This window comes from Poecilia reticulata, linkage group LG3, assembly GCF_000633615.1.
Source record: "Poecilia reticulata strain Guanapo linkage group LG3, Guppy_female_1.0+MT, whole genome shotgun sequence".
Taxonomy (NCBI): domain Eukaryota; kingdom Metazoa; phylum Chordata; class Actinopteri; order Cyprinodontiformes; family Poeciliidae; genus Poecilia; species Poecilia reticulata.
Window position 1 is genome coordinate 6096443 of NC_024333.1, and position 14287 is coordinate 6110729.

The following is a 14287-nucleotide window of genomic DNA, read 5'->3' on the forward strand; positions in this document are numbered from 1 at the left end:
CAGAATGCAGAAATTGTTTCCGTTGTTTTAAAAGGTTTATGTCAGTCTGCCTTTTCCCCATCGATACGCTTCCCGACCGCCCTGCACCTTAGGGGCTTAAAAAAACAAAACAACGAACTAGATGTGAATTATGGCATAAAAACAGGGAATCCGACGCCGAACAGTGAAAAATCAACACATGATGTGAAACACATGACGATTAGGCGGCGCAGCAGGTGATGAGTGAAGATTACTGGTGGTCAATAAACGATAAAATAAATCTAGCAGCAGGAAAGAAACTAAAGTGGACATAGCAATAAACCAAGAGAGGATAATACTTATCAAAGGAAACTAAATGGAAATGAATGAAAACAAAATGCAAGAATAAACTAAGAAACTAAAGTAAATACAGAGGAATAAGCTGGTATGGCAAGACCTTTCGAGCAATAATTAATACAGAGGACTGTATGGCAAGAATAAACAGACACTTTTTCCAGATAAAAGGTAAAATAATATTGTTGAAGTGCCATGGGTTTAAGACCATATCTAGTACTGAGAATAAATATATCTTACAAACCATAACAGTAAAAAACTGATCACTTATTTATGTTTTTAATTAGATTTGATATTTTTATTTCTTCAATATTATTTTTCATGTCAGTATTAATGTCATGAGGCTGATGACTCCATGACACTTTGAATTTGACTCATTAGGATTTGATTAAGAACCAGATTTGTTCTTTGTAATTTCTGTCCAGTAAAACTATTAATATATAAATCAATAGACAGGTCTATATAAAGATATAATCCATGTTTCTGTCTCATATTTGTATGGCATTAAAAGGACCTGGAACTTTTGTTTTTCCACTGAAAGCTCTGGTTTGCACAATAAATGCCATAAGGGTGAAATTTTATGGATGATACTCTGATGTTCCATTCTCCTGAAGGCAGCACAGAGCTGCACCACCAGAAACTGACAAACACCGAAGAGAAGAAGAGCTATGATTAATGTAGTTATAGTTCTATCCATGTTTTAATGTTGCAGAGCTCAGTCATTTTGCAAATAGTTCAAAGTTTAAACTGGCATGTTGTTCATCTTTTATCTGGTCATTTTGTGGAATATTTAACAACTAGAAAATGGCACGAAATAAGAATATTTTTTCCACTCTGATTGGCTGCTGTTAGGCCTACCAATTTTAACTTGCATTTTTCGCAGACGCCTGTGAAAATAATTTCTATTCCCATGACTYTTTTGTTCTCTGGGAAATTATTTTTGATGATAAATACAGAAACAAGCATGAAAATCAAAACATCTACAATAGTGATAGTAATATTAATGATAAAATAATAGTCAGTGCAAAGTAGCCTGCAAATTCTTTGGTGGGGGGCGGTGAGGGACCTGGATAAAGGCTAGGGGGGCGCTGGGCCAAAAAAGGTTGAGAAACACTGATCTAAATAAAAAGCAAGTGAAGTGTTTTCCACGCCGCATGACCAGAATTAAATTTTTGTGCACTTTTTTTTTTCTTTCTTCAGTCATGGAAGCCAAGGTTACCTTGCACCTCTTTAATCGTCAGAGAAAATAAACTGAACAGCTACACTTTGTGCTTCATTGTTTGTCTCTGCTCCAGCCCTTGCCGTAGTTATGAAATCATTTTCCTCGGCCCATTTCTGGACCCCGACGTCCAGGCCGGAGCTCCAGCTGGTATGGACCAATTTCAGACTCCGTAAATTGTGTAACGTGAGTTCTTCAGCTCGAGATAGGAAAGCCAGTTGGAGTGGATGGCCAATTTAAGTTACTCTCTCTGAACACTGCTCTGACTCTCAAAACATTTTCCACCTGCAGAAACGCATAAAACACAACAAACCTACATCTGACTCACATTTAGTCACAAGAGATCATTTGCAACATTTCAGTAACCCTTAAATGTCCGCACATTTGGTCACACCACAAATTTAATCTGACTGAACAACACAAAGCAGAGGTGGAAGGAAAATTGCTTTGAGGATAGAAAAAACGAAGAAAAATGTAGCCCTCTTTACTCCGATACCCCTAAATCCAACGCAGTGCAGCCGATTGCCTTTGGTTGTTTCGTATGCAAAGTAGGAGTACACCAATAGTTCGGGTGCTTTATGTTTAGCAACTTTCCAGACCAAAAAAAGGGGGAAAAAATCGGTATCACTGAAAATTGGAATTGGCAGGTGAAGATTTTTAAAAACTGGTGAGTGACCAGAAGTTTGCGCCCAAGAGGAAATGCAGCTGTTTTCTGAAGTCTTTGGAGGTTTACTGGACAGCATGTCAGGCAGAACATCGAGGAGAAGCTCAAAGCGGGGTTAGGTTTTGAGTAGGGCTGAAGTGATTAATCGTGATGCCTCCATTACAGAAATAACTGTCAACTCATTTAGTCATTGATTAACTGGAACATACAGACTGAAATAAAAGGCAATCTACTGAAACAATACACTCAGAGCAGCGATTAAACCAAAACTACAAAAATATACATACTTTGTATTTCTAATACAAAAGGCTTACATGGTTAAATCTAAAAATCTGTTGAATGTGGCAATGTTTTTATCCAATAAACCTTTACCTCATTGTTAGCCGCTCATATTTACATGAAACCCACACCAGCAGATGACGCATAAAGCAGAAAGGTTCAGGATGATAACATGGTAATATAACCTGAGGCGGACACACTTCAGTGGTTGAACAGAAACCTCTCTTTTCCTGAACCTTTCTCCCCGCTCCGACCTTTAAAGCTCAGATTAACCTGCAGCAGGATTAGCACAGAGAGAAGACGGCTTTCACGGCTCAAACGTGCCCGGTCTACCTGGGAAAAAAAAAAAAGTGCGCAAAAATCAATTATATGCAGAGTCTACACACATCCTAAAAAAGTCTTAATTCGTGGCTCTAAAATGTAGCACTTAAATTGTCTTAAAATTATTTTAAAGAGTAAGTTGACTTAAATGCAGGTATTAAATTTTGGTGTTGCAGGACTGTTTAATCTTGCATATTTTCATATAGATAGGATTCTGACAGGCTAAAACATGAGCTGCACACAGATGTTTTCCTTGCACCTAAGTCAAGGCAATAGAGGCTACCGGTAATTAGCTGCTAAGAGCTAGCTGGCTTTTTTTTTTTTTTTGCATTTATCGTGATGCAAAGTTATCACCCGTTGCCCGGACGACATTCGTCTTACCCATTGGCTCACTCCTACCGCCAACCCATAAGATGCTACATTCATTTTGTGCAAAAAAGCTTGGCACTATGGAGGTTAACACTGTAGAGAGTCATGTTTTCACCTTCCTAAAATAACAGCCTAACTTATTTTATGCCAAACGTGTCTTTGTCAAAAAAAAAAGAATAAATTACCACCTCTTTTTGCCAAATGATTATACAAACAAACAAAAAAATCACCTTTGACACACACACACACACAAAAAAAAGATTTAGGCCATTAATTTAGGAAGGTGACAATGTGACTCTGCAGTCTTAACCTCTGTAGTGCCAAGTTTGTGAGAAACACAAAACTGCTGCCAAGAGCCACAAACAGACCCCAGAAATGTCATAGTTTTTGCTTCACTTGATTGTAATGAAGCATCGTTCCCAAAACAATCCCAAGATTTATTGTTTTTATTTTTTGTGTTGAATTTAATTAATTGAAAAAGGTCATAAAAAGTCTTACATTTGACTTGCCGAAACCTGCAGAGAGAAAGTGTTTGCTTTACTCATTTAATTATCTTCTAATGAACAATTAAGAACAATGAAAGCAACAGTTCTCCATGAATCCAATGAGGAGAAATTTCAAATTAACCAAATTTCTTCCTGCAATTTCGGCTCATTCCCAGGTAAAAGCGTCAAATACCAAAAGAGATCCGCTCCCCTGCCTGCTCCTGAAAGCAGCTTCTTCAAGCAGCCGGCCACCAACCGGAGGAGCTACGGCATGCCGACCCAGAAGCCCCTGAGGGAACGCATCATCCACCTGCTGGCCCTCAAACCCTACAGGAAACCAGAGCTTCTCCTGTGGCTGGAGAGAGAGCGGGCCGCAGCAAAGGACAAGGCCGAGCTGGGAGCCGTGCTGGACGAGGTGAAAACCACAAGCTCTCACACACTGCTAATGTAAACGGTTCACACAGTTTGAAGTCAGCAGCTTTACAACGTATCGACACCCCTTGCAGTTTGAACTCACGTTTTGTCACATTGTAAACTAAAAATATCCATTTATTTCACTGTTCTCCTGTTTTTCTTGTGCTAGACCATCACAAAGTGCTGCATAGTTGTGCATGTACATTTGTATTTTGAGTTAATACGCTTAACAGCAAATAAATCTGCAAATAAAGTCAGATTCCGTCATCTACTAACTAATTTTTTCACACAGTCACCTTTCACGTTTTCTCATCAATTTTCTTGTTTCATGTTTCACCATTCAACACACACACATGCTTTAATCTAAGGCATCCCATGGTAGGTCTACTTTCACCTCTAGTCATTTATTTGGGCTCCAATGTTATTTCTAAATGGACTTTAAAACACAAATCACTGCAGGAGGATTTATATCAAGGATCCTATATTTTCCATAAGGACTACTACAAAACACCACAAACATGAGTTTGTGGTGTTTTGTGTGTTTCTGGGGGAAAAATGTATGTGTGTCTAAACAGTAAATACTTTAACAGTAAAAGTAAAATTACTCTCCGGTTTTACCTGCTCCTTCCATTGTGGTTTTAAATATTATAGTTGCTCTTGAGTTTTGTGCACTTTTCCCTGCGCCACCTTTTAGCAGCATTCATTTCAAGCCATTAGTGACCTAGTCCACGCTTTCCATTCAAAACACCAAACCAAAAACCTTTATGGGGACTAAAATGTGTATAACAGCTAAAAACTATAAACAAGCATCAAGTCTAGCAGGCCAGTCTGGATTCTTCCGGCTGTTTTTGATTCACGTGTGTGTCATTTGTGTGATTTTTTGTTGTTTTTGTTTTTTACTGATCACATTGGTGTCCGTCTTCTGTCGTCCCTCAGCTTGTCAATGCATGTGCTTAGGGGAGTTGTGTAGGTTGTTGTTTCTAATTAGGTCAGTGCTATAATTGCCTCTTCAGAGATCCTGTTTGCTGTTGGGCGGGCCGCCGTGTCAGCAGCCATCAGAAAGATGGATGTCCTCAAAGAAAGGCAGTCAAATACGAGGCTAAAGAAACTGTAGCAGGGGGACAGCATAGCTTCTCAACATGGCCGTTTTCATCTTATTATAGTAACTAGAGTAGAGTGCGACTGTGGATCATTTTAATGAGAAAAGATGGTCAAAAATTCATGATTTTTAATGATGATGCATAGGACTGAAACGATTAATCGTGATGAATCAATTATCAAAATAATTGTCCACTAATTCAGTAATCAATTAATCATTAATTGGAGTACAGAGACCCAAAACAGACTATTTGCTGAAAAAAAAAAACATTTTCAGAGCTATTAAGTTATTAAACACAAGACGCACAGATTATATTAAAAAAAAATCGTTGACTGTCGATACGTTTTAGCCAAAACTCCTCAGGTAGTAAAGTTTTATCTTCACCTGAATCAAATTCACTAAAGAAACGCCATGTTAATGCAATAAAATGATTATTTTCTTATTTAAAAAAGGGAATTAAAACATTATTTGAATCTTTTAATGTCCTTCTAATATAAAAAAGCCTTATGTGATTAAATGAAAAATCTGTTGAATTTTTTTAATCCGATTGTTAGAATAATCGATAACTAAAATAATCAGCACAACTGCAGCCTTCATAATGTATTTAGCTTTTTATAAATAGTCAATAAGTAAACGTTTGTCAACCCCATCCAAATTTTGATTTCACATAAAACCACGCTAGAGTAGCCTGTTTATGTATTTTTCTGAATAAAAGACTTATGAGGCTAAAGAATTTCCCTCATAAACTGTTTTTATCTCGCATAACTTGGCACAGGTTTTGTTTCCTTGCATCTTCCATGTGCTTGCCGCTGTTGAGCGCTCTCCAGTATTCTCCAACCTGGACGCAAGACGTCAGATCGTCTTCCACGTTGCTCCGCTTAATGACCAGAGTTTTCCCTGTGTTTCAGGTGGCCAGAGTGAATCCCAAAGACAGCAGCTACCTGCTGAAGGACGACTTCTACAGGCACGTGCAGAGGGACTGGCCAGGCTACAGCGAGGAGGAGAAGCAGCTGGTCAGCAGGCTGCTGTCCAAGTGAGTTAGAGGCCCGGGGCCAACGGCAAAACAAAAAGCAAAACTTATGGAGTCACTAAAACTATTAATTATTCTGCGGTGAGAGCATATATATTTCTTGCTAAGCAGATGCTATGTTAGTGTGGACTGTTGTTACTGCCAGGGACTGACTGTATTTACAGCGCCGTGCTCAAACATGGAGACTTTTTTCCGTGCTTTGAGCTTCAGACAGGTGCTAGCCCCCCCTCCTCCTGTCAGTCTCAATCATTTCTTTATGGAGGGTGATAAATTCGCGTGTTCGGTTTGACATTTTCTGAATTCCACAGACGGCGTATTTTTATGGCTTTATATATCCTGTTCTCTCTGTGTGTTTAACAGGAAACTTCAGCCCCACATCAGCAATAAATCACGCAACGTTCAAGCACACTTGTCAATACCTGCGACCCCCGAGGACCCAAGCGCAGCAAAAAACCCAGCTGTGGTAAATGAATGTTTTGTTGTCGGTAATCTTTATGTTAGCAGGATTTGGCAGTGGAAGTTTAATTTAAAAATGTTGATTTAAAAATCAGTCTACTGTTATAGTGGCCCCTTGGAGTTCTTCTGCCTTGTATTTGTCTTCCGATTGGAGATCGGATCTACGTGGTGTTGAGCTACACAGGCAAAAATAACAGCAAAGATTTAGGTTATTTAGTTTGTTGTGACACAAAAATGTGGGGCTTCATTTTCCAAAGTCCTATTTTAATCACATTTTCTCAGTAAGTTATGCATAAATATGTTATAATTAAAATGTAGGTGGTTGTTTAAAATATTAGTACATTTAAAAATGTCAGTTAGAAATTAAATATTAAATTTGCAATTTAGCTATGCTACGCTAAATACTTAGTTGGCAAGCTAAATATGAGACAACAATCTAATTAATTAACTTGCAAAGTATTTAAACCGGTCCTAAATTTATCTTGGCTAACTAGCTCACTAAATATTTAGTTAGTAAGCTAAATGTTTGGCAAAATAAATATTTAGCTTGCCACGTATTTACCTCAGAACTAAGTTTAGTTTATCCTGCCAATGTAGCTTGCTAACTAAATATTTAGTTTGCAGCTAAATATTTAATCTAGTTTGAAAACTAAGTATTTAGCTCTAAATATTTAATTTGTAAACTAAATGAAACGGTAAATTTGATTTGTTGCACAGTCCTACCTGAAACCTTAATGTCGTTTTACACGAGCAGCAGCCATATTGGATGCTGAACTTGGGTTGGCTCGAAGACCTCCGACTTTTTCCGTCGGTATTCCGACTCTTTGTTTGTAATTGTTTTCCAAGTACTCATCATATAACTCATCATTAAACTAAAACAAGTCGCAGTTGGGGAAAAAGATCCTATTACTACACAGCATTAACGTCAACAGAATAAGAGTTATATACACTTTTTTTTTAAAGGAAAGAGGGTAATGAGAGAGGGGGAAGATATGCGGAGAATGTCACCAGGCCAGGAATCGAGCCTGCGACCACCGCCACGAGGACCAAGGCCTCAATATGTGGGTTATGCTTTGCCCCTGCGCCACCACAGCACCCCCTACAGAATAAGAGTTAACAGGAAACTTGCCATTCGTGTTGCTATGACGCATCAAATTTAAAGTTTCAATGATGGTTTTCACTTAAATGCTGCAGTCATGTTTGGGCACACAGGTTCCCTTTAATACTAAACAAACCTGACTTGTTAAATGTGCGTTTCTTTTTTTTGTTTGGTAGTGTCATTCAGAGCATTGGAGATGTTGTAGAGACATTTTGTATGTAGGATTGAAGGGATTTTTCCAAGAATGTTTTAGATGCAATTATTATCTCTGTTCTGTTTTTCCATTTGCTCCCTTTGTCTTCCCCTAGAAACGTCCTGTTCCCCTGGACTCACAGGAAAGACTTTCTACGAAGAGGCAAAAACTTACAGACCAAAGGTTACACCAGTCTGTGGCAAAAGGACTCGCAAACACTAAAGGAGCACATGATAATGCAACTGTGACCTTCGACCCCAGTCTCCTCTCTGTTGCTGAACCTCAGCGGATCGGTGGCATCCCTGGTGACCCCAGCGGCCTAACTGTGGCCCACTGTGGCTTTCCTTTCGAGCACGGCCCGGCTGGCGGACATATTTCTGAGAAAAGAGAGCAGGACGCTAACGTTAACAAGCTGAAAACGCCGCAGGTCGACTCTGACTGCACTCAGCAGCAACTCCACAACAGCCAGCACAGAAAGAAGAAATCCAAAAAGCACAAAGAAAAGGAGCGGGAGAGGTTAAAAAGTGACAAAGGAGCCGAATGGCTGCAGTCGAGTCCTGATCTCAAGCAGAACACAGAGAAACTTGACAGTAAGGCCTCTTTCTCTTCTTCTTCTTCTTGTTTTTTTTCTCCATATGTTTTCCTTAAGCCCATTTACCTTATTTGTATTTTTGGCCATCTTTGTTTGCTTGCAGTATTCTTTTAATTTTGGCTGAGCCCAGTTGCAGAGTTAATTGTTCTTTAGAATTTAAAGCTTATTGAGATTTGTGAATGTGTTCTTATATCATTATGCCTTTACCATTATATTACTTAAAAATGGTCTCAAAACAATATCATTGTTTATCGTGATAATTTCTGGGACAATTTATCATCCAGCAAAATCTGTTATTGTGACAGGCCTTCTCCCTATTAATGTTCTGTGATTTACATTAATTTTATTCATCTTTTTATCATTCTGGGATAGGACACCAAAACTGGCTCCAACCCAGGGGCCCTTAATCTTCTAAATCCGACCCTGGTCAGAGCTGTTGTTGCTGCACTTAACATAAGAGTTTAACCACAGACCCTGACAACAGATGACCAGAGGGAGGACTTTAGGCTGCTCTGAGGTTATCTGGCAGCAGCATGGGCGGTGTGTTCCTGCTGTATTATCTCTTGAGCGTGGCAGTGTTTGCTCCCCTGAGCCAGCCCCTCATGAGTCCTCGCTGTCTTCTGTGGCTGAGTGACTCAGAAACAGCACCAGCGGAGCGGGGGGTCCCCCGACACCTAGGAGCTTTTAGCCCGTCTGAACCGACCGAGACGTGCGGCGCAAGCACCCTCACGCTCCGCGGTTCTCAGGGAAGCCAAAACGCAGAGCTTAGCGTTCGGACAGCCGAGCCTCGTGTCGATGATTGCACTGACTCATCTGCAGTTGATTGAATTTTCTTAATCTCGTGTGTTTGCTGCAGATCCTGACATCACAAGTGCTGCGGCCTCTGAGGAGAAGCTGGATTACGTACTGTGAGTGTAAACAGGATATAAAGTAACTGATCTGTGTGCCATCTCTGCTGGTAAATGTTGTTTTCCGCTGACGTTAACTGGACAAAAAACAGATATTATTAATGGAAGTTGGGGTTTTTTTTCCTTTGTGATGAGTCATAAGCTTATTGTGAAATTTTTCATGACTGTCTTGCTGCCATCTTGTGGCAAACTAATGCACTGCAGGAGTAGAAACGCAGATCTGAGGAACAACTTTAGAAAACAGAAACAGCTTTTGACATCTAAGGCTTTGTACACACGTAGCCGGGTCTTTATAAAAGAGAAATCTGTGTCATATTGTTAACAAAAGTAATATCACACACCTGCGATCAATTTCAGGAAAGTTTTCATCCACATGAACTCACACAAATACCTCCCTGAAGCTTGTTGTAAACATGCCAAACACATAGGGGGCAGTGTAGTGCAAAGTTATTACCTGTCAGCCAATCAGATTGCTTCAAAACAACCACAACTTCCTGCTAGTGTAGCACTATTTAAAGTGTAAAAGGACTGGATGGAAGAAATCAGAAGACTAGAATTCGTCTACTGGAGCCGTTGTCAGTAATCAATAAACGATACAAAAGAACTGCTTTCAATACCATGTATTTTGAAGAAAAAAATTAAAGTGAACAATACAAGACATACTTAGAACCCAAAATAAATACAAAAAAAATATACACAGTACTGCGGCAATCCTTCATTGATTTGTGCACAACTGGTCTCAACTTCCCCGCTGGTCAGTCCAAAGTCTGACCGACACACATTCAGAAGTCCATGGTTGGATTATCCAGATATTTAAGTTGACAATGTCCCAGCGCAAGTTCTTTCAGATAAAGAGATGAATAATGGAGTGTGTGCCTGAGTGGTGAGATGGAGGGGGAACTGATACAGACCAGGATGAAGTGATTYTTAGGGCTCTCCTGGCTCCAGCCAGTTTTCAGAAGCTCGCCATCTTTTACCYTAAAAAGGGATCACCTGGCCAATTCCATTAACAGTWRRGAGCATGGCAGCTTCAGGGCTCCAAACTCACTGGATCTTTTCAGATCTGTAGCTCCTTTGTCTCCAGCTCTCCCCCTCACACCTGACTGGGGAAAGCTGGAGCAAGCCTAAATAATGACATCAAGTGTGTCAATTGGCTGCATGCACTCTGTGACTGACTGTCACTCTAACCAATGGGGCAGCAAGGCGGGACTAAGGGCAGTTTTTTCACCCCGGGTTACACTAGGAATTAAACATGTTACCAGAAAGTTCATTTGTGTTTAGATATAAGAAGGTACTTTTAAATAACTTATTAGAATAAAAAGTTAATAAGACTTGAGACAATTTTGATTGGGAATTGTGTCGCAGCATAATGGCGCATTATTTGTCGCAAACGTGAGATCCTCACTCTCTGTTTTCCCATGTTCATACACATGCAAACACAATTAGAGTTTTCTGAGATCTCCAATTTGGTCAAAGTTTTTATAAATAATTGTTTTTAGTTGTGTAAAACAGATATTTTGTGTGGATTTCAGGCCAAAACGCAAAGAAATGTATCCATTTTCCAAAATATCCGGCTACTTGTGGACTAGGCCTAAGATTAAAATATAAACAAAGTAACTTTTGAATCTCCTTTATTCCTTAAAACTTCCACATCCATGCTGCCATCTTCACCTCACAGAGTGTGCGTTGGGTTTTGTGTTGTCGCTGCAGGGCGTACAGCCCCATCTCAAGTTTGGAGCAACGGCAGCGATATCAGGAGGATTTCTGCACAGAGTACGACGAGTACAAAGACCTTCACTCCCGGATCGCTGCCATAACTCACATGTTTGTTCAGCTGGGCTCCAAGATCAAGACTCTGTCTCCTGGCACACAAGAATATAAGGTACATATCTACAGCTTATCAGAAACAAATACTGCAGTGTGAAGATAGATGTGATGTTTTGTGCAATCTTAATCAACTGCAATAAATTGGCAATTCTTTTTTGTTTGTTTGTTTTTCTGTTTAGACTATGGAAGACCAAATACTGGAAAAGTACAGCAAGTTTCGGAAGGTAATGGCGCTTAAGTGTTTAGGTTTATGTTGGGCTTGTAAATTTCTTGTTGCTCTACTTTTGTAAAATCTTTTTCTAGCAAATTTTTAAATGTTACACCTTAGTAAGCTTTGAAAATGTACAACTTTTATCAAATTTTGTCACATTTCACCCATAAGCATCAGTAAGATGACAGACCAAGACAAATTATATGCAATATTTGCGCTTATGTATGATGGTAAATATGACTTTGGGTTACTCACCAAATCGATCATTGACCATAACTTGACATGGAGTGAAGATGAGGCAGCAGTGTAGTAGAAGTAGGAAATACTGCCATCTGCAGGTGGGAGTAAGCACTCATTTAAAATCAATGTTTTTGACCCATTTTGTTGAAAAATTGAAATACTCACAATTATACATTAGAGCGAAAAGGTGCGGAAATATGTAGATTTTGCAATTGTGGAATTGCAAAAACACGGCAATTAAGTAAAAGACTTAATTGCCGTCAGTCTTTTACTTGTCCTTTAAGTAAAAGGACATCAATTGGGGACGGATTGATGTACTTTAAACATAAGTGTGTGTTATTTGTATGAAATGTCCTGACTCGCTGTCTCCTTTCTTCACAGAAGTTTCCAGACTATAGGGAGGAAAAGAAGCGCTGCGAGTATCTTCACGAAAAACTGTCGTACATCAAACAGCTCATCAACGACTACGATCTCTCCAAGCCCTCTTCATAGCATTTGTTTGCTTTTTTGTTGTTTCTTTTAAACCATCAACTTTGCATACACAACCTGAGTGTCAAAGCATTTGTACCAGTGACACAAACAGCTTTGAAAGGAGACTGCAGCTTTTTCCACACTCTTTTGCTAAAGCCTCAGACAGATTTTCCCGAGTTCTCATAATATAACTGAGCGAAAAATCACTGGAAGGTATTTGGTTGGAATCTTTTTTTCAATGTAGTTTTTGACCTTAACTTATTTACTTTGCTTTTTTTTTGACACTTGTGAAATCATTCCTTTTGTATTTCCTTACAGCTTCTGTTGTTGTTTTTTTTGTGCTTTTCATTCTCCTAAACTTGTCTAATTGCAGTGGAAGTCAAGCTTTGAGAAAGAACCTTGTCTGGAGTGAATGGGAGAAGCAGCCCACATGTGAACATAAATCAACTTTATTCGTTGCTCACAGCTATTAAAAAGTTTTTTTAATTTTAGTCAGAACGGTGAGTCACAGTGTGCCGGACTTTTTCACACTTGGTTACAACGGCAAACTTTGACATATTTTATTGGCATGATCTGCCACAGAGCCATGCATAATTGCGAAATGGAAGGAAAAAGGATACATAGTGTTTTTTTTTTTTTAAACAAATACAGTGAAAACTCTTAAGCTGAAGAAAAGCATTCCCGCAGCATAATCCTGCCACTGTCATGTCTTAAGGTTGTGCAGACTAATGCTCAGTGTTGGTCCTCTTTGTTTTGTATTTAGTCTCTTTTGGACCAGACCTTTTTTGTGGCAAAGTCCGGCCAGAAATTTCAACAAAAGGCTTTTTTATGCCTAATAAGGCTATTTTATATTGTTCAACACGATTTTTTTTTATTACTATTCCACTTCGTCCTGCTTTAAACTCCTCCTATAACATTCTCCAGGACCTGGTCTTCATTATGCTGTTTGGTCACAACTTTTCTCTGACAAACCTTTGAGGCCTTCACTGAACAGCTATTGTAGATTTTGCTTACTAGAAAAGTGACTTTTAGAGATGTTTGTTTGCACTGGAGTTTATTTATGGAGGGCAGACCACGTTTCCAAGCCACCTTTATCAGATTTTATTTCCATAAAGATTCTATAAAATATGTTACGTTATGCTACGTTGTTTCTGTTTAAATCCCAATGAAATACATAGAAGTTTGTGATTGCAGTGACACAAAATGGGAAAAGGTTTCACGTTCGTAAAGCCAGACTTATAGTTTTACAAACGTGACGAGATTAAAATGACGACATGTCATTTTCCATTTTATTTAGATTCCCTTTGAAGAGAACAGAAAGGACTCGGTCGATTCACTGTAACCGACATCCGTGTTGTCTCTAAAATGCACTTAAGTTTAAAGTATTTATTAACCGCATTCCCCCGTCTCTGGAGCATCTGGTGGTAAACGGACCAAAATGCCTAAACTAGCACATCTGCTGAAGTATTTTAACCTAGACAAGAAAAAAAAGCTTGTATTTCTTTCTTTTGTTTATTTTTTTTTCCTTTGGCATTAAACTACTGACGTATTTATTTTAAACCTATTTATCTCTGTCCTGTGACATTAGTCATCTGAGCTATGAAATCAAAGTGTTGGTAGGCATGCAGCCAGGGAAATGACGTGGGGAAAGATTGAAGAGCATCATCTCATTTATTCCCGTCCTCGGGTTCTCTTGCTTCTCTTGCCTTTTACAGATTCTGTATTGATTCCACAATGATCCCTGCACAGCAGATTCTTATAGCCTTCATTTTTTTTTTTTTTTTCTCCAAGACGGAATCCGTTTTGGCAGCAGTCACTCACTATTCTTGCACTTTTTTTAACCGACTGTCATCAAGTTGTCAGTGACAAAGAAGCCTTAATGTGAAACGTTTGTACGTAGAGGTTTTCAGACTGCCAATATGACGAAGAAGAAGAAGAGGTCATTATACACACGCGTATCAGTCTGCCTTATTTTACTAGGGTTTATTAGGTACTAACAAAGTAATAGTAGTCAGTAGTTCATTTGGACATGAGAAACTACCGTCCTCATCTGTTTCATTCATATCCCCTCTGGTACTCATGAGTCCTCATAAATAAA

General features: G+C 39.1%; 1 protein-coding gene across 1 annotated transcript in view; it reads left to right on the plus strand.

Moving 5' to 3' along the window:
• LOC103462177 (RNA polymerase II elongation factor ELL2-like) overlaps positions 1-13317 on the plus strand; it is a 31528-nt gene extending 18211 nt beyond the window's left edge. The window contains exons 5-12 of the mRNA XM_008404799.2: positions 3826-4064; positions 6071-6195; positions 6553-6655; positions 8056-8530; positions 9389-9440; positions 11151-11322; positions 11447-11491; positions 12100-13317. Coding sequence (XP_008403021.1) covers positions 3826-4064; positions 6071-6195; positions 6553-6655; positions 8056-8530; positions 9389-9440; positions 11151-11322; positions 11447-11491; positions 12100-12210 — 1322 coding nt within the window. The 3' untranslated portion in view covers positions 12211-13317. The remainder of the gene's footprint in view (positions 1-3825; positions 4065-6070; positions 6196-6552; positions 6656-8055; positions 8531-9388; positions 9441-11150; positions 11323-11446; positions 11492-12099) is intronic.
• The last annotated feature ends 970 nt before the right edge of the window (positions 13318-14287 follow it).